The 23,966-nt window shown below is 34.6% G+C and overlaps 1 protein-coding gene across 2 annotated transcripts in view; it reads left to right on the top strand.

Annotated features, from left to right (window-relative positions):
* Window positions 1–23,748, top strand: part of LOC115626322 (voltage-dependent calcium channel subunit alpha-2/delta-3) — a 66,703-nt gene extending 42,955 nt beyond the window's left edge. Inside the window, exons 4-16 of one of the 2 annotated variants that reach the window (XM_030521662.1) lie at window positions 16,378–16,842; window positions 16,904–17,185; window positions 17,245–17,952; window positions 18,608–18,821; window positions 18,882–19,087; window positions 19,172–19,383; window positions 20,557–20,589; window positions 20,984–21,088; window positions 21,149–21,410; window positions 21,469–21,951; window positions 22,931–23,086; window positions 23,150–23,306; window positions 23,369–23,748. In XM_030521662.1, coding sequence (XP_030377522.1) covers window positions 16,378–16,842; window positions 16,904–17,185; window positions 17,245–17,952; window positions 18,608–18,821; window positions 18,882–19,087; window positions 19,172–19,383; window positions 20,557–20,589; window positions 20,984–21,088; window positions 21,149–21,410; window positions 21,469–21,951; window positions 22,931–23,086; window positions 23,150–23,306; window positions 23,369–23,562 — 3,477 coding nt within the window. In that variant the 3' untranslated portion in view covers window positions 23,563–23,748. The remainder of the gene's footprint in view (window positions 1–16,377; window positions 16,843–16,903; window positions 17,186–17,244; window positions 17,953–18,607; window positions 18,822–18,881; window positions 19,088–19,171; window positions 19,384–20,556; window positions 20,590–20,983; window positions 21,089–21,148; window positions 21,411–21,468; window positions 21,952–22,930; window positions 23,087–23,149; window positions 23,307–23,368) is intronic. The other variant, XM_030521663.1, reaches the window with a different exon arrangement.
* The last annotated feature ends 218 nt before the right edge of the window (window positions 23,749–23,966 follow it).

Here is a 23,966-nt window from a genome sequence, read left to right as displayed (position 1 = left end):
GTTGCTGCTGTTGCTGTGCGTTTAACTTTTTGTATATTTGGGGTCCTGTTTCCGGGGCCATTTCTTTTTTTTTGTCTGCTTCTGTTTCGGGTCTATTCCTTTGAGGATTAAGTGACCTTTCGTATTGGTAATGTGACTGTCTGTGTGGGCTTTGCCGAATGGCCATTGTCTGTATGTTTTGGGCAGTGTGTGCGTGCTCGGTGTTGTTGTTTTGGATTTAACATTTATTTGTTATGCGCACACGTTTTCATTTTTATTTAATATGCACATACATATTTATATAATCAATAGACAGTTTTTATGAGAGCAAGCAATGCATGACTTTTTGAAAAAATGTAATAAAAAGAAATTAAATGTTGAGGCTGTTGTAAAACATTTACAAATAAGCGACAAAAATGTGCAATTTTATGAGAAAATTTTGAAATATGATTTTAATTAACAAAATTGTTGTTTAGACAAATGTGACACTCTGAAAATAATTAGATATTAAATATCAAGGAAATTGTAAAAAATAAATTAGGAGTTCATAAGAAATTTCATAATATATTTTTAGAAATTCTAATCAAATTATGTTTAGGAAACGGACACAAAGATAGAAAAAGTTTGCTATAAGGTAGTTAATATACATTTAAGTTGTAGTTTAATTAAATTTTAATTGATTTAAATATACCTTTTGAGAAAGCTTTAGCCTGTCAAAAAATAGCACATTTATAGCCTAACTATTTATAGGAAAAAATAGTTCGTATTCTTTAGGGAATTGGAATAGGAAGGAATAGGACGGAAACGAAGTTTTTCAATGGATCCAGCCAGATTGCACTTATATACTTGATAATCAATTTTTTTTTAATTTTAAATTTTTGCTGCTTAGTTTGTAAGTGTAAGTTAGTTGTTTACGTAAGATTTTCATTTGTAGTATCCCTTCCCTATTATAAGAATGCTCATATTAGATAGCCGCTGACAAAGCCTTAAAGATTAACGCTCGGTTTCCCAAATCTTTGACAACTTGAAAAAGATTTTCCAAACAACTTTTATAGCTCAGCCATTTAAGATTAAAGTAAAGATTTGAAGATTAAAGTAGATTAAAGCATTGAAAAAATAACAACACTATTGCGGCTAAAGGCATTACAATTTATTAATTAATCAGTGTTTTTCGTTTTTGGTATACAATTAATATTCTTGTTCTTAATATAGACAAATATGAAAAATGTTAATTAGCCCATATGGTCTTTTCCCCTGCGATATAATATTGTTTCAAGTTCATTTGCACATTTTCGTAATGCAGCAACAACAATAAGTGAAGCGTGCTGAAAACCTGAATCGTTTAATTATAAATACATACATACATACAAATATCTTTATTGATGGCGCACTTCAGACCGCCAGTCTGTGATTCTGGGCAAAACCTCAGTTCATAAGACACATTTATTGACCAATCTTTATACTAGAAATATGAACGCATGCTTCCGATAGCCCCAAAGGTGGCTGTCAGTTTTTTTTTTTAAATTCATAAATATGCACATATATATTAATTAGTACTGGTATTATATCGCACCTTTTTCCAAAAACCGGTTTTTGGTGTGTTGTGCTGAGCTCGAATTTCCAAGAAAATACTTAATGGATATAACAAATCTAACACAGCTTAAGCAAATAAATTATAAGCACTAATGTGATAAGTATTTATTGGAAATTGATTCTATCCAATTATTTGTTTTCTTAACATTATTTCTGTCTTTATAGGCTGTTTAATTCTTTCATAGAAAAAAATATATGAAAAAAGTTCTATTAATGTTAAAATGAATATGCAGGGCACATGCACATGCTGTTAAAAAAAACATTAGATTTGAAATATAGCTTTTAAATGCTAAAAACAAATACTTGTAGAACGGGATTTATTTATTTAAGGTATCGCAGATGCTTCTCTCTTTCTAAACCCTTTGGGTACAGCGTATAAAAAACTTATACTATTTCTGAAAACAGTTCTGGAACCATTCCAATTTATTAAAGGCGCATCTTTTAAATTAAAACATTGTGAATCAACAGCAGTTTATAGATTTGTAGCACGCCTGTAGAGATAATTTTTTACATTATATTGTTACTTTGTAAATATTGCTCGATTCAGACAAATAATCCGTTCCTCTCTCCATTACTTGCATTAATCTTAAAGAAGGGCTCCAGCTTTCTATACCTCAGTAGACGGGCTACCATAAACACATATGTAGAATATTTTTATTGTCTTACTTGATTATTTCTTCTGATTATTCTCTGTTCTCTGTATAAGCAACTGATAACCTTTACTTTTCCATTCAAAGATCATTGGCCTTTAAGTTATTTTCTGCACCTTAACTATTTTTAAAAACGTTTGGCTTTGCCCCAATTTTGAGGCTGGGTATGTGGCTGCTACACTGCGCTACAAAATAACCCAACATCGATCGTGAAATGATTGCGAGTTTCAAGTACGACTTGAAAACCGGAAAATCCCTCTTCTCATTCGTTCGACGCTTTGTCTCTTTCATCAATAAATAATCGCTTTTTACATACGTAATATATGTACATACTCGTATATGTGATTTGCACTCATATTATATAGACGCCGCTTATCTGCGTAGTTGATATGTTCTTTGGCTTTCAACGCAAACTTGCTGTTGGGAATCTCCCGGCTTAATTGCTCCGATTGATAGACGGGCATATATGAGGCATGTTCTCTGCCATCGACAAACAGTTTGTTTCTGAACATTAAGCCGACACCACACAGACAATTCTTCAGCTCCTCAAAATGCAGTTCAACGCGCTCTGTTTTCTGCTCCTCAGTCTATGCATAGTGTGTGCGTTAAATAGCGCGGTCGCGGCTGTCTGCAGTGGTCATGGATTCGACTCAAGGAATGGCAATCTGAACCTTGATATCAATAATTTGGACTCCCTGTTTCGTTGTGTGGAGCAGCAGCATCGAAATCGCGGCTGAAATGCTAAGCTTTTGTTACTAAAACCACAATAAAATGTATTATTTTTAATTTAAACAAATGTGTTTCATTGATTGTGAACTGTGGAGTTGTTTAACAATATTATAAATACCCTTGTGACCTTTAGATAAACAAGTAATGATCAAAATCTTCACATAAATAAAAATAAAAATTCAAAAAATCAAAGAACTCATATAACAATGCAATAGCAAAAGGGAAAAGGATAGAGGAAATTTGATTAGAATATGATATGATTAGAAAGTTAAAACAGTGAGATTTCGAGTCAACAAATTAATCACCAAACTAATTATACAATTAAAATTCTATATAAATTAAAATACATCACTTTTTCCTCAGTAATAAAAGCGTTTTTTAAAAATGAATTGAGGAAATTTATTTACGATTTTTATATTTCATGTTTTATTATGGTGGGTATTTGAAAAAAAAAATACGAATAAAAATATTCCTGTAATTTTATTTTGTAGTAATAATATTATCGTTAAAAAGTGTATAGTCTTTGCAAGCTATTCTTCACTTATCCGCTTTTTAACTGTGTTTTATTTTAAAAATGTTGCCTTCAATAATTTCAAAAGTAAAGCAGCATATAAAGATGAATTTTTAAAGAAAACCGCTACATAACTACATTCTAGTTTTAATATATTTCATAAAACACTTATGTTATAAATAATTGCAGGTATTGACATTCGAATTGTTTCTTCTACTTATTATTATTTTTATTGAGCTTTTACATTTATAAATTATTTCCTTAACTAAAAGTTGATTGAATGTGACAAAAGCACACCTTTTAATACGCACTCCATCTAACAAGATTATAGATTTGTTCCTTTCTTATTGTTCTTATTGTTCCTTATTATTATTTTTATTGAGCTTTTACATTTATAAATTATTTGCTCAACTAAAAGTTGATTGAATATGACAAAAGCACACCTTTTCATACGCACTCCATTTGTTCCTTTCCCCCTTTGACAACATCGTTCTCGCATGATTTTAAAATATATAAACAGCTCTGAAAAAAAACCGATCCTTTTAGTGGTTTAACAATAAATAAATTTAAAGCTGGATTTACTTTACTTTACAACTTACAAACGTGTTTTGAAAATGCTGATACACTCATCGAAACATCATTAAAATTTATGGGAAAGAGAGAGATGGTTGGAATAAAAAAATACCTTTACCTTATAGGACTCCTTATACAAAGATGTTTTAATAAATGATTCTCAATTGCACTTTTTTTTTAATATTCATTATTTCTTGCACCACTCTCTTACAATAATATATTTAAGTGCCTTATAACTATTTGTGTTTAATTTTTAGTGCTCTAATAATGCTGGTCAAATGCATCATATCTAAGTACATTTATCGTGAGAACATACACATGCACATATATACGAGTGCATATCGTGTTGATCCATCAAACGAATCATATAATTAGTGTATGCCTACATAGACATAACAATGCATGTAACACGTTATAAATCTATTTGTCAACACGCATACGCACACATACACATACACACCCACTGATGACCTATAAAATAGTGACAGCAGCGCGTATACGTAATATGGGATGTTAACATATACGAGAATGGTACAATATACTATAGTATATGAGCACGCCCAATGTGCCCGCACAATTGACCAGGAGGCCAATGTGGGCAAATAAAGATAGCAAAAATAAGCAGCGAGTCTGTAGGAAAACAACAGCAACAACAGCAACAGCAACAACAACAAAACAACAACATGCTGAGCAACAACAAGTGCAATAGAAACGAGAGTCAATCGCTTGCCGGCAATTGGCCAACAACAACAACAGCAATCTGTGCAACTTTGGCATCATTGACAGGTGTATGTGTGTGTGTGTGTGTGTGTGTGTGTGTCTGCGTGCATGTGTTTGTATGTGTGTGTGTGTGTGTGCCTCGCCTTTCAACTGCAACAATTTTGCTATTATTTTTGCCTTTGCACTCATGTCGAACATGAAAAATAATGAAAAGCAACCCTTGCGTGAGATGCCTGGACGAACCACACACACACACATACAAGTATATACTATATATACACTTGTATTGTGTGTTTTGGTTGTCTGCTTGTGGCACCACCATCGCCATCATAATCATCATTATGATCATCATGAGCCACATTGCCATCAAGTGCTACATTTACGCACCAGCACCTGTTCGGTTGCCTTTTGTTTTGTTGAGCTTCGAGATGTTTTTTTTTTCTATCTTCCCAACTTGCATTAAAAGCTAATTGTCTGTAAAACATTAACTAGTTTGTGCATATTAGAGTGCACTTAAAGTTAAATGACAAATGAATAAATCAAATACATTTCAAAAGAAACATCTATAGCTAACCAGTTCTAGATCGCATTTAATATAAATATGTATATAATACTAAGGAACTTTAATTTATTTTACTAAATAATAAATAATAGACTAGAAATCTGTATAAATTGTTACTTAAAAGATAAATGCGAATTATAAGTACAAACAGTTAGTCAGAAATCATTTTTTAAGCAACATAGTACATTTATTTAAAACCATAGGCTTTTAGTCTGGATAAAAGTGGTTGGAAAGGTCGAAAGTTTATTAAGAACTGAATACAAAAGAGTAATTACAAAATAAGGAAGAAAGATTCCCTGATGCTATTTCATTTTCAATAAACATTTAACACAGTTTGACATGAGAATACATAGTTGCCAAATATATATATATATATATATATATATATATATATATATATATATATATATATATATATATATATATATATAAATATATATATATACTTTATTCAACTAAATTAAATAATTAATTTTAAATTGATGAAACATTCTGACTCTTTTCGACACTTTTGTTTTGAAAAAAATATTAAAATAAAAAATTAAAAATAATATATAAACTAACTTAAAATCCATTGCTGAAATAAATTTAGTTACTTTTTTGTTAAATAAGCGCTTTGAAAGAGAGAACAAACAATTCGAAGTATTTTAAAATAGTAACAAATTAGTTAAGCCACTATAACTATAACTATTAAAGACGCAGTTAACTCTGCTTTCAAATAGCTCTCTTTTTTAAAAAGAAGAGATCTAGGAGTTTTAAAATATTGAAAAACCATTTCTATCACATTTTTTACTGACATACAATTTTTCCAATTATGGTAAAAGATTTTATGTTTACATGGAAAGACTCTAACAGTTTGTTTTATTTCTTAGTGTCAGCTGCTTACGAAGCTACTGTTTTTGGCAGCAGGGGCAGCTTTTTTAATGAACAGCCCAGCATTTTTGCATTAATAAGTGACCATCAATCCGAATGCTTCAATTTCAAATTCAGGCGACTATGTTGGAATTGAATTGCTTTTAATTTCCGACAAAACTCTGGAATACTAATATAATGGAATATAATGTTTTTGTGGTTCATACAGAAAACACTGTGATAGAAAAAATTGCTTGGGCTTTCACGACAGAAAATATGTTCTTTAAACTACGTTAATTTTTCTATATTGTAAAATGTTGCTGTTACTTTCCTTGTATTTAATTGTAGGGGTATGATTGGCATTGTCAATATTTAGAGTCCAGTACAACCCACAGCTCGTCAGCAACTCAATGACTGTCTTATTAATAAAAAGAATGTCAATACAGCTTTCGAAAGATTACTTAACATAGCAACCATACATTCTTGTACAAAACAACAAAACCAGAGATTAATTTGCATTACAATGCGCTTGCTATTCTCATTATTCGCTAAAGAAAAGCATTTCTCAATTCAAGAGTATTAATACTGCGTTTTAGAGAAAAGCGAACACATTTATGAACATTTTTGATTCTTATTTCAACGGCAGATATTGCTCTAACTACCTTTTGGGCCAATCGATCTGAATGTAGGCTTAAATAATATTAAATTAAAATAACTTTCGAATCAAAGAATATATCATTGATCTTTTTTCCTTTTAAATCGCCAGCGTCGTTTGATGATAAAATAAATAAATAAATAAATAAATATAGTTTAGCACATATGGTCTGTTTAAGTTTTCGGTAAATTTTCGAGTATTGCTTGAAATAACAAATTAATGCCAACAGCAATAAACGATTTTTTAACATAAAAGCGGTTTTCAAAATAATATTAATACCATAAATAAAATTAGGAAGTATGTAGCTGCTGATAAAATATAAAGTAACAATTTTATGCCTGATTTTTTGCATAAAGTATTCTATTGCATATTCATGCAAACAAAAGGCACTTAAATACCATCAACAGCCACTCTAATTCAATTAAGTCAACTCTGTCTGCCCTGTTTTAGTTCATCGGGAAATTTCAAGCATATTCCACTCCCTTTGCCGCAGCTCCAGCCTGCAGCCAGTCTGTCTGTTCACGTTCGCCATGTCCTGCTCCTTCTTCTGCTGCTGCTGCTGCTGACAGCCTTTATTTGCGTTAAGTTTTGTTAAGTTTAAATTGACTTTAAAATTGCATTTAATGGCAGAAATGCTGCACGGCTTGCACATTTTTTTGCATCAGTTTTTTACTCACTTACCCGTAAACCCTCTGCTGCTCCCATGCTCCCTGTTGACTTCTTTCTGCCATAATGTCACTTGCACTTTGACGTTGACATTGTATGTGGATTGTGTGGATGAGAGAGGGGTCGATGTGGGTGAAAAACTCCGGTCTACCCTGGTACTGGGCTGGGTTTCGAGTCCTAAATAGAAACATGTTCGATAGATGCGCGACCATCAACGAGCGATGGAAATGTCTTCACACTAAAAGCTTTGCCTCCAACATGTTGACGTTTGCATCGTTGCAAGTTTGTTGTTGTTGTTGCTGCTACTGAACGAGTATTTACTTAAGTGGGAGCTAGAGAGGTGTGGTGTCTGGGCGCTCTGCTCAAATGCTATGTGCACTGAGGGGAGTTTGTGTGCAAGAGCTTAGCAATCAAGCGGAACTGCCATTTAGTAGAAAAGGAGGTTTTTCAATTCAGTTATGAAAAGTCAAGTATAATTGCTAAGTTGATTCCAAATAAATTGCTGGGACGGAAGTTAATAAAAAATAAACGAATAAAGGCTATTATAATAATGTAGTTAGCTGATTGCTGTTATAGAATTAAAGTTATATACAAGTAGAAAGCTTCGAATTGGTATAAGCGGCTTTCAGACGGACTTACAAATACATACAAGTAGACTTCAATTCGAGTGGCTATTTAGTATGTGGTATAAATGCTTATATAATTAATCAGTATAATTCTTTGATGAATATAATATTAAGCTTTTACATTTGTGTATCGAAATGCGAATTATTTTCGCTTTTGCATGAAATTCGATTTTAAGGGAGACAACATCTTTTTCAATCTTTTTGCACTGCTTTGAAGAATTACAAAAATTTGAATGCTCTGGCTGATATCTTTTCCGATGAATTCGTTGCAAGTAACTTCAAATATAGTTCAGTACATTAAAGTATGCTTTTTTCAAACAAGCAAAAGTTTTATATTGTATGAAGACAAAACTAGGAATCAGCTTAAGGGTCCAAACAATTAAGAAACTTGATCTGCTAGAACTAATAGAGACACGTATCTTAAACATCTTTAGTCATATATTTTGATTGCTTTGCTGCTGTTAGTTACAGTTACAGATGAATCCGCTCTAGATTAAACATTTTTAGCACACAATGCTAATTCTGTAAATTAAATTAGTAATAAATAAAAAAGATAGTTAGGCTTTCATATGCAAAAGTTGCTTAAAGACGTGCTTGTCTGTTAAAGTTCCTCAACAAGCTGCTTGGGAATTTTTGAAATTTTTAATAAAGTCATTAATTTTTTGTGGGCTGAAAAGATTCTCAATAAAGTTCTTGCCAATCTTTGGACACCTTTTGTGTTCATTTTTATTAAAATTAATTATTTATTGAAAAATGTATAATTTTTGTAATTAAAACAACATTTCACACTAAATAGATGCATTTAAATAAATTAGTTGTTGTACATTTAGTAACCCAGTGGACAAAAAAGTTATTGAACGTAATTCATTTTTGTTTCTTGTAAATTATTACACTTTTAATAGGTGGGGGTTACACATGTTATTTTCCATCCCTATTGGGATTTGTGGTGTCTAAATTCAAATGACAAGGATTTGAGTGAATGATTCTGTGCTTTGAACAGTCTATAGATTCACACGGTAGATGAAACAACTTTAACGTTTCATCTTGAGAAAATTAAAGCGTTGCAAGTAAATAGGAAAGAAGTAACATGTAAAAACAAATTTCACAACCTCAGAGTAAACACACACACACACTCATACAGACAAACAAACCAAGACAAACTCTGTCAAAGAGCGTTAATAATCCTTAAAGTAAACCACATCAAATGTGAATGTGTCGCATGCAACAGTCGCACTTTTAGCTTAAAATGCTGCACACAAACGCTCAGCAAACAGATGGGGAGCAGGCCAACGAGGGGGGAAGGGGGGTGGGGACAGACTTTCCAAGTGCTTGACGCGAGTCTATTTGCCAGTTGTTTACTTACTTGCTTACTTACTTTTTGGCCACACCACAACTGTGCGAGTCTTGCTGTCTAATAAGTTGGCATAATCCACAGCAAAGACATTTTGGTTTGGTCCCGTGACTGTAACTGTGACTGTTACTGTGACTGTTACTGTGACTGCTTGTCTTGGTTATTAGGCTGCGAATATTGCATGTTAAAATATACCCAAAGCGACTTGTGAAGAAGCTTGAACTAAGTTTGTTTGTGGTTCAGATTCTTGCCTACTTCATCTCTCTATTACTTTAAATGCGTCTGTGCTACGATTAAATAAAAGTCACCTATAAATACATTTCACAATCGCTTCGAAAATGATGTCTAGTATATACTCGTATGCTGAAAATATATTAAAAGTTGGTATACTAACATATTGCAAGTTATTGCCAAGCTGAGCTGAGCTGTGTGTGTGTGCAGTCAGACGTAAAATAATGCTTATTATGAAAATAAAAAGTCAGGGTAGACAGTGTGCGAAAAAAAAGGGGGAAGATTGTGAAAACTGTTCAAATGTTCGTCGCCCTCGTCTGCCTTGGCCATGTCATTAAAACACACACATCTTACATTTGGTTCCGAACATGAGCACAAAGCGAGCTAAAGCAGCTGCAGCTGTAAGAAACAAAAAAATCACTCATACGCCACAGTGGGCATTCGACTTGACAGGGATGATGTTAAATAGAAAGCAGAGGTGTGCGTGATACGTGACTTTGTGACAATAAATCAGATGACAAGAAATGAGTTTTGAAATGTTGGGCATAGACAAAAAAGAGAATAATATATATTTTATGGAATATATATATTATATGTATACACTGTACCCGTTTCAGTAACTACATAATTAAATTTGATATAAAAAACAACTGTTTAATTTTTTTCTTTTTCTTTAATATTTAATGAAACTCCACTGTTGAATACAGGAATAATACAAATAATGATTATTTTCTTATTTCTTTCGAAGAAATTATTCACTTATAGTAGCTTTCAGAAAACGAGGATTACATCAATATTCTAAAGACATTGATACTGTAATATATGTAAATAGATATGTTTGTTATTAAGATATTTACTTTGGGCGAGTCGCAAGATCATGCTCTGGTCCTGGCAATGACAGCCGTAATTAATTGTTTTTTAATGAAAATATTTTTGTAAGGATGTTGTTTGTAGCCCAAAACTGGACTATAAATGTTCGTATTCGCTTACTGTTTAAGGATATAGACCTAATTCTATTTTTACACGGTAGATTGGTTCAAAAAAAAAAATTGGTTACAAAAAAAAAATCGTGTAAAAAAGGCTTTAATCATATGTTATTTTGAATCGTGCTAAATGGAATTAAAGTTTTTAATTTTTAAGCCGTGTTAAACCAAAACTGTGTGAAAAAAGACTGTGTGAAAACAGAAATAGGTGTATATGCATTTTGTCCTCATTGCTTAAGAAAAACGTAAAGTTACAACTTGAGTTTTATTTTTGATGAAAAAAAAGTAAATAAATAAAACTTAAAGAATAATCATTATTTTATGATGATATTTATAATGATTATTGGCTATGTTGTAAAATATAACTCATGAATGCATCATGATATTGTGCGGGAATGAATAAAATTAATTCTTTTTTTTTACAATTTTGACATTTTTTATAATAACTCTTAAGATGATTGCAGCCCGTGGTTAAATATGCCTTTTGTGAATAACGTTCTGTTCCCGGGAAAATTTCATTTTATTCATTCTCTCACAATATCATGAGTCATCTTGAGTTATATTTTATATTTCAACCATCATCATGGCCATCGGGCTGTCACGGCACCATCGCTAATAAGAGGCACATATGGTCAATGTGTAAGTGGTGCTGCATACTTTCAGGCTGTTGCTAATATCAGCATTGCCAACGCCCATCGAAAAGTGCACGCACTTTGACACTCACGGCCTGCGAGTCGATATGTCGGCTTGTCTACTTGCTTGTGTGTTTGTCTGTGTGTGTGTGTGTGTGTGTGTGTGTGCATGTTCTTTTTGTTGTTCGTGCAGCTCTTTTCTGATACTGTCTTTTCTTTCTTTTGCGCATTTTCTTCTTCGTCTTCTTCTTGGTTTTTTTTTCATATGTCTTGCAAACAAATTGCGTGCAAGTAGCTGCATTTTGCTAATTCCGGCAACGACGCGACGATGGCAACGGTAGCGTTGACATTTGAGCTGGTCTCGGTCGTCTCGCCCGTTGTCGTTGTCGTTGTCATTGTTGGCTTTTGAATGTTAAGATGTCGACAGCTGCTGCTGCTTCTTCTTCTGTTACTTCTACAGACAGACTGGACGGACTTTCTGGTGTCAAATGAAAATTGTGTATGAGAGGGCATTGCATTGCACAGAGCCCAGAGCTGGCGTTGAGCCGTCGCCATGCGTCATGTCTTAGACGACACGATTGGTGCACCACAACTTCAAGGGGTGTGTGACTCTTAGAGCCGTTTTCTTCGCCCCCACAATTGCTGCATAAGTGCAAAATATTGTAAAAAGAAAAATACTTGTGTTATGATACATAATATTTGTGTGTGTATTGCATGTTCTGCTGGTTCCTTGTTAGACAATTTGTTCGAGTGCTAATAAAAATGTTTTCCAGTTGTAGTACTCAATGCCAACTGTTATGTGTCATAAATAATACAAGGCCAGGACACTTTAGGATAAAGATGACAACTTCTTTAAGCATATAAATTGAGGTCCAATGTTAAATTTGTTGACAGAACTGCTAAGCAAAGTTCTGCACAGAAATAATGAATAATTGTTTAAATTATTTGATCAATAAGTTTGATAATTAATATAAAAGTCTATGAAGCAGATCTTAAAAAATATTTTAAGCCTAGCTGGTTTTTCTTATTTGACGTACACTAAGCTTGTTCTTCATCGAAACGACTGCGGCCGATTTTAAATTGATCCAGTTTTTACATTTAAAAAATTTTTTTATTCAATTTACTTTATTATTATTTTGTTTAATCTGACGTCTTTATTTACTATCTGTTCTAGGTTTATCTGTTGTTTATGATAACTTTGATAGTTTAAAATTTATTTTGAAATTTAATTAGAGTTACATTTTTAGGACTTTATTATTATACAAAAAATTAACACATAACGTCTTCAAATATTTGGACTAATCTTCAAGTAGTTTTCTTTGTAATCGCAAAAGTTGGTTGATTGAAATAGACTTTAGAAACACTTGTTGATATAATTGTATTAATAACACTTAAAAAACTAATAAAGCAACTTAGTTTCAAGAACATTATTTTTTTTGTTTGAACAAGGTACTTTTTACTGAGGTTGTTCTTCATTTTATTTTTATAATCTGTGTAAAAAGGTACTTATTACTGAGGTTGATCTTCGTCGACGAGGAAAATCGTTAGAACTCCTTCTTACGGAATGCCTGTCTACTTCGTCGCCAATTCTATATAGAACAACCATCTAGGCTTAAAGTGAACATATTATAAACAGACAGAAAATATTATAGATATGTAGTATATGCTTTACAATGCTTTTAAAACTTTAAAGGGATTTACAAACACTTCAGAAGTTGTGCGAATAACTACACCTCTTTAAAATGATAGAAAAATTTAATAAAAGCATGTTATTTGCAACCATTTAAGGTTAAAGAGAATATATTATAAACACACAGAAAATATTATAGTAGCATGCTTGAAACTCCAATGGCATTTCCAAACCGTTCAGAAGTGTTCAGCTCTTTAAAATGCTATAAATAATTGATATAACGATGTTATTAACGTCGTTATTTTTAATAAAATTTGAAAACTTTTGCCTACATTTTCCAACCAACTTCTGTACGGTAAGGTAATACTGTGGCTTAACTCTAAGTCCATTTGCTGAGGTTGAAACTGAGGCATTGAAACTTTTGGCCGAAACCCAACTACGCAGGCAACACACACACACAAACACAAGTACAACTACAAGTAGGACTACGAGTACTGTTTATTATTTAATGCCTTAACTAGTTGCCACTCAACACCTTTTGAAAACTTTAAGTCCCGACTAATTTTGGCCGCTCGAAAAATGTGCAAATAACTTTGCTTTAGCCACTCGCTGTAGTATTTTGGAGCCAAACTTTTCAATGCAGGACAACTTTCCGCTACTGCTTTGAAGTTTAAGTTGAAGCGACGCCCTCTAGTAGTAGTTCATTCGTCGTCATCTGGGCGGTTTAGTTGCTCAGCTCTCGACTCTCTCCCTCTCTCTCTCTCTCTCTATCTCTCTCTCGTCTGCTGCACCATTTGTCTAGCTGTGCGCCATTTACTAAGCCGCTGACACATTCCCGTGGTGCAGGTTTAGCCCAACGGCAGCCAATTTACATTGAAATCTTCTTCATACTTGGGCGTCTATAAGCAGCAGCAGCTCGCTCGCCCTTTCCCCATCCCCCCAATTCCCCCCCATTGCCCCATTATGCTCAAGTAGTTGAACTATTTCAATGCACCCACATAGTTGTGCAATGTCTTCAGGTGCAGTGGAATCTTGGTTTTGTTGTTTTGCTACGCCAAACATAAAGACACTCAGATCGGGGCAGGGGATTGCAGGCACGTCTATGACTGCAGGTGTTTGTTTTCGCTCAGCCAGCATTCCAAACGGCTTGGTTCTACAAGGCGGATGAGTGCGTGATAGTTCAACATCTATCCAATATTTTTCTCCATTGCAACGTTAGCTGAAATGCTCCAAACATTGAATATTGTGGCTATTTTGATTGTGTATTATTGGTTTTATAATAAGGTTTGTGTTTGCACAATTTCTTCAATAATTTCTGCATTTTTTTTGTGTTTAGTAATTTGTGCATACAAAATGTATAGGTTTTTCTTTAATACTCGATGGCTGTTTAGAAAACAAATGTATTTTTTTTGCTGCACTTTTTATAAATATAAAAAATCAGTGAATAAGATTTTGAAAAATATTTCATATAAATATAAAGGGAGTTATATTAATTACTAATTTAAAAAGCAAACGGAAAAGTTATAGATATTTATTTGTGCTCAAAAGGTAGAGGAGTATACTCATTTTATTTTAGTTCCATTTCAACCTAGTGCCTTAATTTTTGCTCAGTTTTTTGCATATGTAAGCGGAATTATATATAAATTATTAATTTTTGAAACAAGTAGAAAAATTATCTCATATTTTTATCTCCTTTAGGGTATACTACTTTTGTTTTATTTTAGTTTCATTTCAACATAGCTGAAGCAGTAATTTTTGCTTTGTTTTCCTAAACCTTATAAGGAATATTTATTTTTGCTAATGACGTGTCACACACACACATTCTTAATCACGCCAAAGTGCCATCCCTAGTGCTGCTTCTAATTTTGCTGCAGCAAAGTTCTTCTGCGTCTCAGCTTCAGCTTGTTTGTTTCTTATGAAAATACATACCAAGTTTAACTTGTGAAAATAATTTGTGAGCCAAGTTCTCGACTACAGAATCCTACGTTTGTGTGAGTGCAGGACAGTGGAACAAAAATGCTGAATTAAACTTTGGATTAAAGCTGTAATAGCTGTGGAATTATCGAACACATAAATAACGACAAAGTTCAACATCAACTAATGTAATCAAGGACTTAAAGAAGCTCTTTTAACTGCATTTTTTTTATGGGGAAAAGTAAGTACTGTGGAAAGGAACTGTTTAGATTGAACAGACTAGTCAATAGAAGAACTAATATTTGAAACGGGCTGTATGTTGCGCCCAACTTTGTGAAACAAAAAATGGGTTAATTACGTTTTGAATTTCAAATAATTTTATTTAAAATAGTTAAAGGTTGTGCATCAGACTTCATTATTAAAGCTTTCTTATCTTTTTTAGCTGAAATTTTAACGTTATATTGTTGTATATCTGAATTTTGGTATAATATAAAATATATCTCTATTGTAATCTGTATCGTCAGAGTAATTAGTTGATTTATAAAAATAAAATAATGTATTTAGATTTTTAATTTCAATTTATTCACTTATCTTAAAAACATTTGAATTTACAAGTGAGGTGAAGATAAATTAATGTTAAGAGTACAGGCAGCTTAGCAAAATGGAGAAATAAAAAAGGTTAAACTACAATTGTAAATGTGTAAAGCGGGAAAAATTATACAAAGAAATCCATAAAGCTAATGACTTAAAGCTAACTTAATAATAATAACTTAATACTAACTTAATAAATGAGTTTGTGATAAACGCTTGCGTTTGCCTTTTGAAGACTATAGAATAAGAGCATTGCAGAAAGTTCCAATTATAATTTAAACATACTCTTCCGTTCTTCTTAAATAAAATGGAAAACAAAGATCACAAAAATATTGTAACTAACAACAGAAAAATAGATTAATAGACTAAATAGGCATAATTATGTGAGCTCCATTAATTTATAAAAACTTGACTTGAGTTAAATTTATAATAATTCCAAAGCCCTGGCAAAACAGATTTTAGTTTTGAATATTTAGAAATTGTTTTTAGACTAAAGTACTATATATACTTCGAGTAACTATATACTGATTAGAAAAAGTATAGGGTACCTTTAAGGAGACCAAAGAAAAAGACCTTTTATATTTTCTTTTTGCTGGACGGTGCCTTCTTACTTTCAATTACTGCTCCACACGATGCGCAAACTTGCTTCAAAAAAAGAAAACCCCCCAAAAAAGAAACCAAAAAAGAGAAAAATAAAAATTGAAAAGTAAAAATGGAGCAAACTCAGCATCGAACTTCGAACTCCGTGCGCTTTGTGCAATTTAAAGTGCAGGCAGGGGAATAAATTGCACAAAAGCGACTGCACAAAAGAAAAGGCACTACGAGTAAAAGAAATATTTGAGCGAAAAACTTTTGTTGGCCCGTGCCTTGAATTAAACGCACTGAAGTATTTACAGAGCCTGTCACTAATTTAATTTCGTTTTTTGCAGCGTCTGATGGATTCGGCAGAGCAGGCGGCGCTCTCCGAGCTGGAGAGTCAGGGCAGCTCTGCGCTGGCGCAACAACACTACGACGCACGACGGATAAATGAGTACAATGCCGATGGCAAGCTGGCGGATGGAGCTCGTCACATGGACATACGATTCATGCGACGCTTTGAACGCCTGCCGGTGAATCTCAGTCTAAGCTCGATTCTGGTGCCGCACGGCGTCGATTTGGATGAGACGGATGTCAAGTCGGCATTGCAGTGGAGCGCTCATTTGGATCCACTGTTCCAGAACAACTTGGAGCGAGATCCGGCATTGTCTTGGCAATATTTTGGCTCATCGTCGGGTTTTCTGCGGCGCTTCCCAGGCACCGCTTGGCCACCGGAGGGGAGCAAGGGTAGCAAGCAGATCCATGATTTTCGCACGCACAACTGGTTCGTACAGGCGGCCTCCTCACCCAAGGACATTGTAAGTGGCATTTCCAGTTAGTTAATTGGTTTAATACTATAGCTTCTGCTTGCTCTTGCAGATGATATTGCTGGATGCGTCATCGAGCATGTCTGAGAAGTCCTTTGACTTGGCTGCGGCTACCGCTTTCAATATCCTAGATACGCTTGGCGAAGACGACTATGTTAACCTGATAACCTTCTCGGAGGTGGTCAAGACGCCGGTGCCTTGTTTCAAGGAGCGTATGGTGCGTGCCACGCCCGACAATGTGCAAGAGATCAAGTCGGCAGTGAAGGCCATCAAGCTCGAAGATACGGCCAACTTTACGGCCGGATTGGAGTATGCTTTCAGTTTATTGCATAAGGTAGGGCTAAAACCCTTTTGGACTGTGGTTTCCTATTTAATCATTTTACTGTCCTGCAGTATAATCAATCCGGTGCTGGCAGTCAATGCAATCAGGCCATCATGCTCATCACGGGGAGCACCTCGGAGTCGCACAAGGACATCATTAAACAGTACAACTGGCCGCATATGCCAGTGCGCATCTTCACCTATTTGATTGGCAGCGACTCTGGCAGTCGCAGCAATCTCCATGAGATGGCCTGCTCGAACAAGGGCTTCTTTGTGCAAATCAATGACTTTGAGGAGGCACGTCGCAAAGTTATTGACTATGCACTGGTTATGGCCAGACCGATGATTATGTATCAGGCCGATCATCCCGTACACTGGAGTCCTGTGTTTGTGGCCGGAAAATCTGGCGGATTAGGACGCGACTCTGAATACCAACGGCGACTCGTCACGACAGTTTCAACTCCGGTCTTCGATAGACGAAATCATTCGGTGCGTGTCGCCAATCTGTTGGGTGTCGTGGGCACCGATGTGCCCATCGAGGAGATACGCAAAATGATACCGCAGCACAAGCTGGGACCGAATGGCTATTCGTTTATCGTCGATAATAATGGACGGGTGTTGTATCATCCCGATTTGCGTCCACTGAGCGATGGTAATCAATATATTGATCAGTTGCGTCCCAAATATGCCTCAGTCGATATAACGGAGTTGGAACTGCCGGAAACTGAAATCGGCAACGATCACGAGGTTGTCGAGATGAACAAAAATTTGCTTAATGAGGTGAGTGCTTTAAATAATACGCATTGAAGAATTGGGAAAATACATAGCTGGAGACTTTCAAAATAAAATTAAGGTACAACATAGAGGCATCTCAATTGCTATCATTCTGACTATAAAATCAACGAAAAATGACTAGAAACCTCGCTAGAACATCAACTTTAAGTAGCAAAAAAGTCTTCTAAAAAAAGCTACAAAACTCACTATAAATGTTTAGAAACCCAGCTAAAAATTGGTAGAATATGGTAGAAACCGCTATACATAGATAGCAAATATATAGCAAATACAATATTGCCAGCTGGTCTACTTGCTGTTCATTTTTGTGCGCTTAGTTTCGTCACAGAAAAGGTTGCCGATGCAGCATACAAAACCTTTCTATAAGAAGTTTCGATTGAAAAAACTGTTTTCTGTCTGCAATTTGTTATCAACCTATCGTTACTACATATATACAACTATATATAACAAATCGTAGACTTGGTATGCATATAAATGGGATAAGTCTAACTGCCAAGTTTGGTGACCCCCATCGTTATGGTTCAAAAGATGTCGATGTTCATACAGACGGACGTAATGGCTTTCTGTTCCGACTGTTGTACGAGTTGTATTGGTTTTTAAAATTACTTTTACTGCATTACTGAAATCTGATTCTCCTTTATAGATGCGTGGTGACATGATCCGTCCCAAGGAGGGCGAGACCGAGTTTACTGTGCTGAATCATTATGATGAAGCGAAGCGCGTGTCTACACGCACTCATCGCTATTTCTATGGTCCCATTGAGGATACACCATTTACGCTGGCTATTGTGCTCCCGGAAAAGTACGGTAGCCATGAGTTAGTCTCCCAGCAAGAGATCCGGCATTCGCGTAGCAATGGTAAGTCCCTAACTCACAATTAAATGATTAACAGCTCTAATTATGTTCCTTTCTCTTCAGTTACCGAGTACTTCAAGGGGGACAATTGGCGCGTACATCCCGATTGGGTGTATTGCGAGTACAATAGCGTAAGCGATTTGGAGAAGGAGCGTGAGAGCTCCGGAGAGTATACATCGCGCGACCAAGAACCCAGCTTTGGCTCGCCAGAGGAGCAAGTATTGCACTTCTTGGCACGTGCTGGCCGTCCTGGTTGGAAGTGGATGTCGGTAAGCATTTCCTCTACAGCAAGCATTAGTATTTTTTGTTGTATGCGATTAATAATGTGATATTTTCATCTGAATTTTTCATAGGTTCGACCAAAGTCGCCGCAGCCACATCACAACATGCATGGCGGCTCACAATCGGGCCACTTCGCCCAACATCTGAATGTGCAGGGTTCTCGCAAGGCTGAACCATATTTTTGCGATCGAACCCTCATACAGAGTTTGGTGCGCGATGCCATGGTAACAGATGGTCTAGATCGTAACTCCACGGGCTCATCCAATGGCAAGGAGGATAAACAGTAAGTTCAAGAAAACATTTACATTTCACAACATTTTTTCGTTTCGCGCGTTTCTTTTTCCAAAGGAAATTGGTACGAAAACCAATTTTTAAGCACATTTTGTTTCCGATCGTGATTTTGTTTAATTTTAATTTAATTTAACTTATTTTTAAATTTATTTGAATTTATTTTAGAATTGTTTTACTATTTTAATTTAATTTAATTTTATTTATTTAAATAGTTTTGAGAGTTGCAGAAACAACGACAATATCAAAATTATATATAGTTTATTTTATTTAAATTAAGTGTTTTAGCCTCGGGTGGTACATACTTTTGTCCTTCAGAATGGCTTGAACTTTTTCATTTGAAATGACTTCGACGCCATTTCTTTTTGTGGACAAACGCCATTTTCCAAATTTGGCGGAGTGGTTGATGTTTAAAATGCGATCTTTTTTAAAATCTTTTTACAGAGAATAGATGCAACAAGATCTTCAACTTTCTTTTGCGGTTAAATATAATTTTTCAAAACAAAGCCAAATACAAGGAATGGTTAATGTTTAATTTGCATATTTATTTTTTTTCTTCTTGCCAAAAATGTTCATTTATACAGGTGTTGACTTTTTTCAATAAAAAAAATGTAGTTTTGTACATATGTTGACTTGATGCGGAGAATAGAAGCAACAAAATCTTAAGCTTTGGTCAGATTTGCTCTCTTTTTTCCCCAATTTAGTGATGGGTTTTGAATACTTTAGAATTCTGTGAAATTTTTTGTCATTTTTGTACCTAAATCGCAAATAGAGTATTCGTTTCTGTGCGATAACTCGCCTTCTATTAATTTAATTGTCAATCTCTGGTGAAATCTTCGAGCCCTACTATTTATTATTATTGTTATTTGTTTTTTTTTTATTTATTTCATTTCAAGTGTTAATTTTGTTATAACTCTTTAAGTCTATTTTTTAATCATCTTGTATTTAAAAATGTTTGTGAAGAATTGTTTTTGATATTTTTTCACACACTAAAGCACCAATGTTTTTTCTTGCATATTTTCCCACTCTATTTTCTTTGCTGGCACATGATTGTTGCTGCATTCGATTTCTATATGCACCAACTAATGCAAAATTCTTATCATACTTATATTATTTGATTGCAATATATACAAATATTTCAATTATGCACATTTATATATAAATTTAGTCCCATCGCCACATTGATGGCAATTTTGAAGAGGTAATTGTATTGAAAAGTTCTCAACGGTCAAGTACTCGTAGTTATTGAAAAAAACAAAAAACACACACACAGCTTTGAGGAAACTTGATTTGAGCCATAAGGATATGCTTGGATAGATGTTTGATGTGTTCCTTAAGACTAATTAGCTGCTTAAGCATCACAATATGATGTGTTAAGTAACTGAACAGTTTTCTGGTGTACTTCAAGAGAATTCTTTATGAAATGAAGTTCCATAATAGTTTAACAAAACGCTCGTGCTGCCATATAATTAATTAAATATATTATATTAATGCATTTTAGCCCAGTTTTTCTTGGAGATATTAAATTGTGACTGTACTAATACCTAGTTTCTCTTTAATGTCTTTTTTAATTCGAAAATAAATTCACCATGCAGACAAGGATATCAAAAGTTTGTGGTCGCCACTTCCTTTGTAGCCACACGTTCGGGGCTGTTGCGTTGGATCGATCACATCAAGCGTCCCGAGGATACACCTGAGCCGTAAGACGCAAGACTCGATTCGCAAACTGAATAAAGAATAATGAGAACATTCTTTTGCAGTCACTTCAGTGAGGAGAATGTGCGAGCCATGGACACATCTTGGTATAAACGTGCGGTGGATCAGCATACTGTCGAACCGGACAGTTTTGTCTATAGCGTACCTTTTGGCTCTGGCTATGCTATTAAATCGAATGCTACTCTGGTAACAGCCTCGCATGCCATATTTGTGGAACATCGGGGCCACAAAGCTCCGGCTGGTGTTGTGGGTCTTCAGTTCCAACACGACTCGCTGGCCAAGCATTTCATTAATATAACATCGGCGGTAAGTTCTGAGCCCCAGTCGAAAACAACACCCAACTTATTTTGTTATCCATTTATAGTGCACTGGAATGACGGGTTGTAAGCGCACTTGCGCCTCCGATAATCTCGATTGTTACGTTCTGGATAACAGCGGTTTTGTCATCATATCTGAGGAAATGGAACACACTGGCAAGTTCTTTGGCCAAATCGATGGCACCATTATGGACTCGCTGGTACAGGATCGCATCTATAAGCGTGTGACTGTAAATGATTATCAGGGCGTTTGCTCCGATTCCGATAATCCCTATACGGCAGCTGGTGGCATATTGAAGCCGAATCGTGTGGGTTCCTGGTTCTTTAATCATTTCGTAGCGCTCTGCGCCACTTGGTTATCCTTAATGCCGGCTACTTTGCGCGCCTGGCCCCAAGACGATTATACATATGATGGCGAGGAAGTGGTCTTTGTTGAGAACAATTATTCAGATGAATATGAGCCATTCGATAATGATTATAATATGCCCGTGGATCAGGAAATGGATGAGTTCTTCACAACTGCAGATGTGGTGCGTATAAAAAATATTTTTTTTTAGAAATTTGGAGAACTTTAGAACTGTGAGAGGCTATGTTTTTTAATACCGCTTTATAATTCTTAAATAGAAATTCATAAAAAAGATGACATATTTATCGAGCTATTACCATTTTTTTTTTACTAAAACGAACGATGATTCGCAATTTACTTTTAGTTTGGTCGGAATTTTTTGCTGCCAAATATTAATAAATTTAAAAAGTATTAGTTATATTTCGTTCCATTTAACATTATGCGTATTATATGTTTTCTTAAGTTCAATATCTTTATAGTTCTATATTCTAGTATGATATTCGATAATATATTTATTTATTGGCAATCGAGCTTCGATTTTCTTACTACTCGTATACTTGATATCGTTTAAGAGCCTGCTCTTTTGTCTGAATAATAGATTTCTAAAGACATATTTATTTAAATATGAAATCAACTCGAATACTTGATATCGTTTAGGAACCTTTTTTTTATCTGAATAATAGATTTCTAAAGACATATTTATTTAAATACAGCTCGTATACTTGATATCGTTTAAGAGCCTGCTATTTTTTCTGAATAATAGATTTCTAAAGACATTTCTATTTAAATATTAAATAAACTCGTATACTTGATATCGTTTAGGAACCTTTTTTTATCTGAATAATATATTTCTAAAGACATATTTATTTAAATATGAAATAAACTCGTATACTTGATATCGTTTAGGAGCCTGCTCTTTTGTCTGAATAATAGATTTCTAAAGACATTTTTTATTTAAATATTAAATAAACTCGTATACTTGATATCTTTTAGGAGCCTGCTCTTTTGTCTGAAAAATAGATTTCTAAAAACATATTTATTTAAATATTAAACAAACTTCTCGTATAATTCAATAACTTCTTTAATCATTTTATAAGCAGTTACTGCATATTTCGTGGTTTACTTCCAATTTCTAAATATTGATTTTTTTTTTCTTTTGACAGGACTATACCACGCCACCACCAAAGCAGCATAAGCCCCATTCAGGGCCCAGATATACACCAGATCCACAGAATGCGCGTCGCTGTGATTTGCGTACGGATCTTTATATGTTACAGCCAGAGCGTCTCAATCAGGGCGGTCAAAATAATCCGCTAAAGGTAAGCTCGGAGAGTATTTTTACAAAAGGACTCTTTGCATAATGGACGAATGCTATCTTACAGGGGAAGCTAACCAATTGTCATGTGTCGGGCTGTGAGCGTCCATTCAGCGTCCAGAAAATTCCGCACAGCAACTTGATTTTGTTAGTGGTGGACACTCTGTGTCCATGTGGATCCAAGCAGCTGGACATTGAGCCCATGGAGGAGTCGGGCGTTGTCGGTACGTCTGGTTCGGGCCACGTTTTGGGGAACATCATCGATAATAATGGTATTTTCTTATAGGTGCTTGCAGTACGCGTCGCCAGACACAGGAACAGGAGTCGCGCCGGCGACCCAAGAAATGCATTAACTACCATCCCGAGGAGATCGAAATACAACAATGTGGGCGTGGTAGCACCTTACTGCACACATCGGCCTCCGTCATAGTGGCGCACATTTTGATGGTGACGGTTACATTTGTGCTCGCCAATGCGTGATACTAAGCGCCCATAGGATTAGTTTATTTCTCTTAGGCACAACTCATATAGATGCAACACCAGGCGTATAAGGTTCCAGTTGTTCCTTTAAGTTGTTAGTTTTGAGAGACAGGCGCGCCATTACATAAAATATTCTGTTATTGAAAGCAAGAGTTATACAAAAAAAAGAACAAAAAAACAAAAACAAAATAAAGTAACACTAACGAGTTTATATCTATATGTTTGTAGACAATAATTTGCGAAATAAATTTCCATTGATGTGCAAGTTTTCGAGCAATTAGACAAAATGTTAGCTAAAGATAAATTGTATGCAATGAATAATGTAAACGTTGAAAATCAAATAATTTAGCAATTTTTATAAATATATATTAATACACCAAGCGAAATAATTAAGTTATGAAATA

This window comes from Scaptodrosophila lebanonensis, unplaced genomic scaffold (genome assembly GCF_003285725.1).
Source record: "Scaptodrosophila lebanonensis strain 11010-0011.00,11010-0021.00 unplaced genomic scaffold, SlebRS2 tig00000085-arrow-pilon, whole genome shotgun sequence".
NCBI lineage: Eukaryota > Metazoa > Arthropoda > Insecta > Diptera > Drosophilidae > Scaptodrosophila > Scaptodrosophila lebanonensis.
Note: the sequence above shows the minus strand (reverse complement) of the source record. Positions and strands in the feature narration are given on the sequence as shown.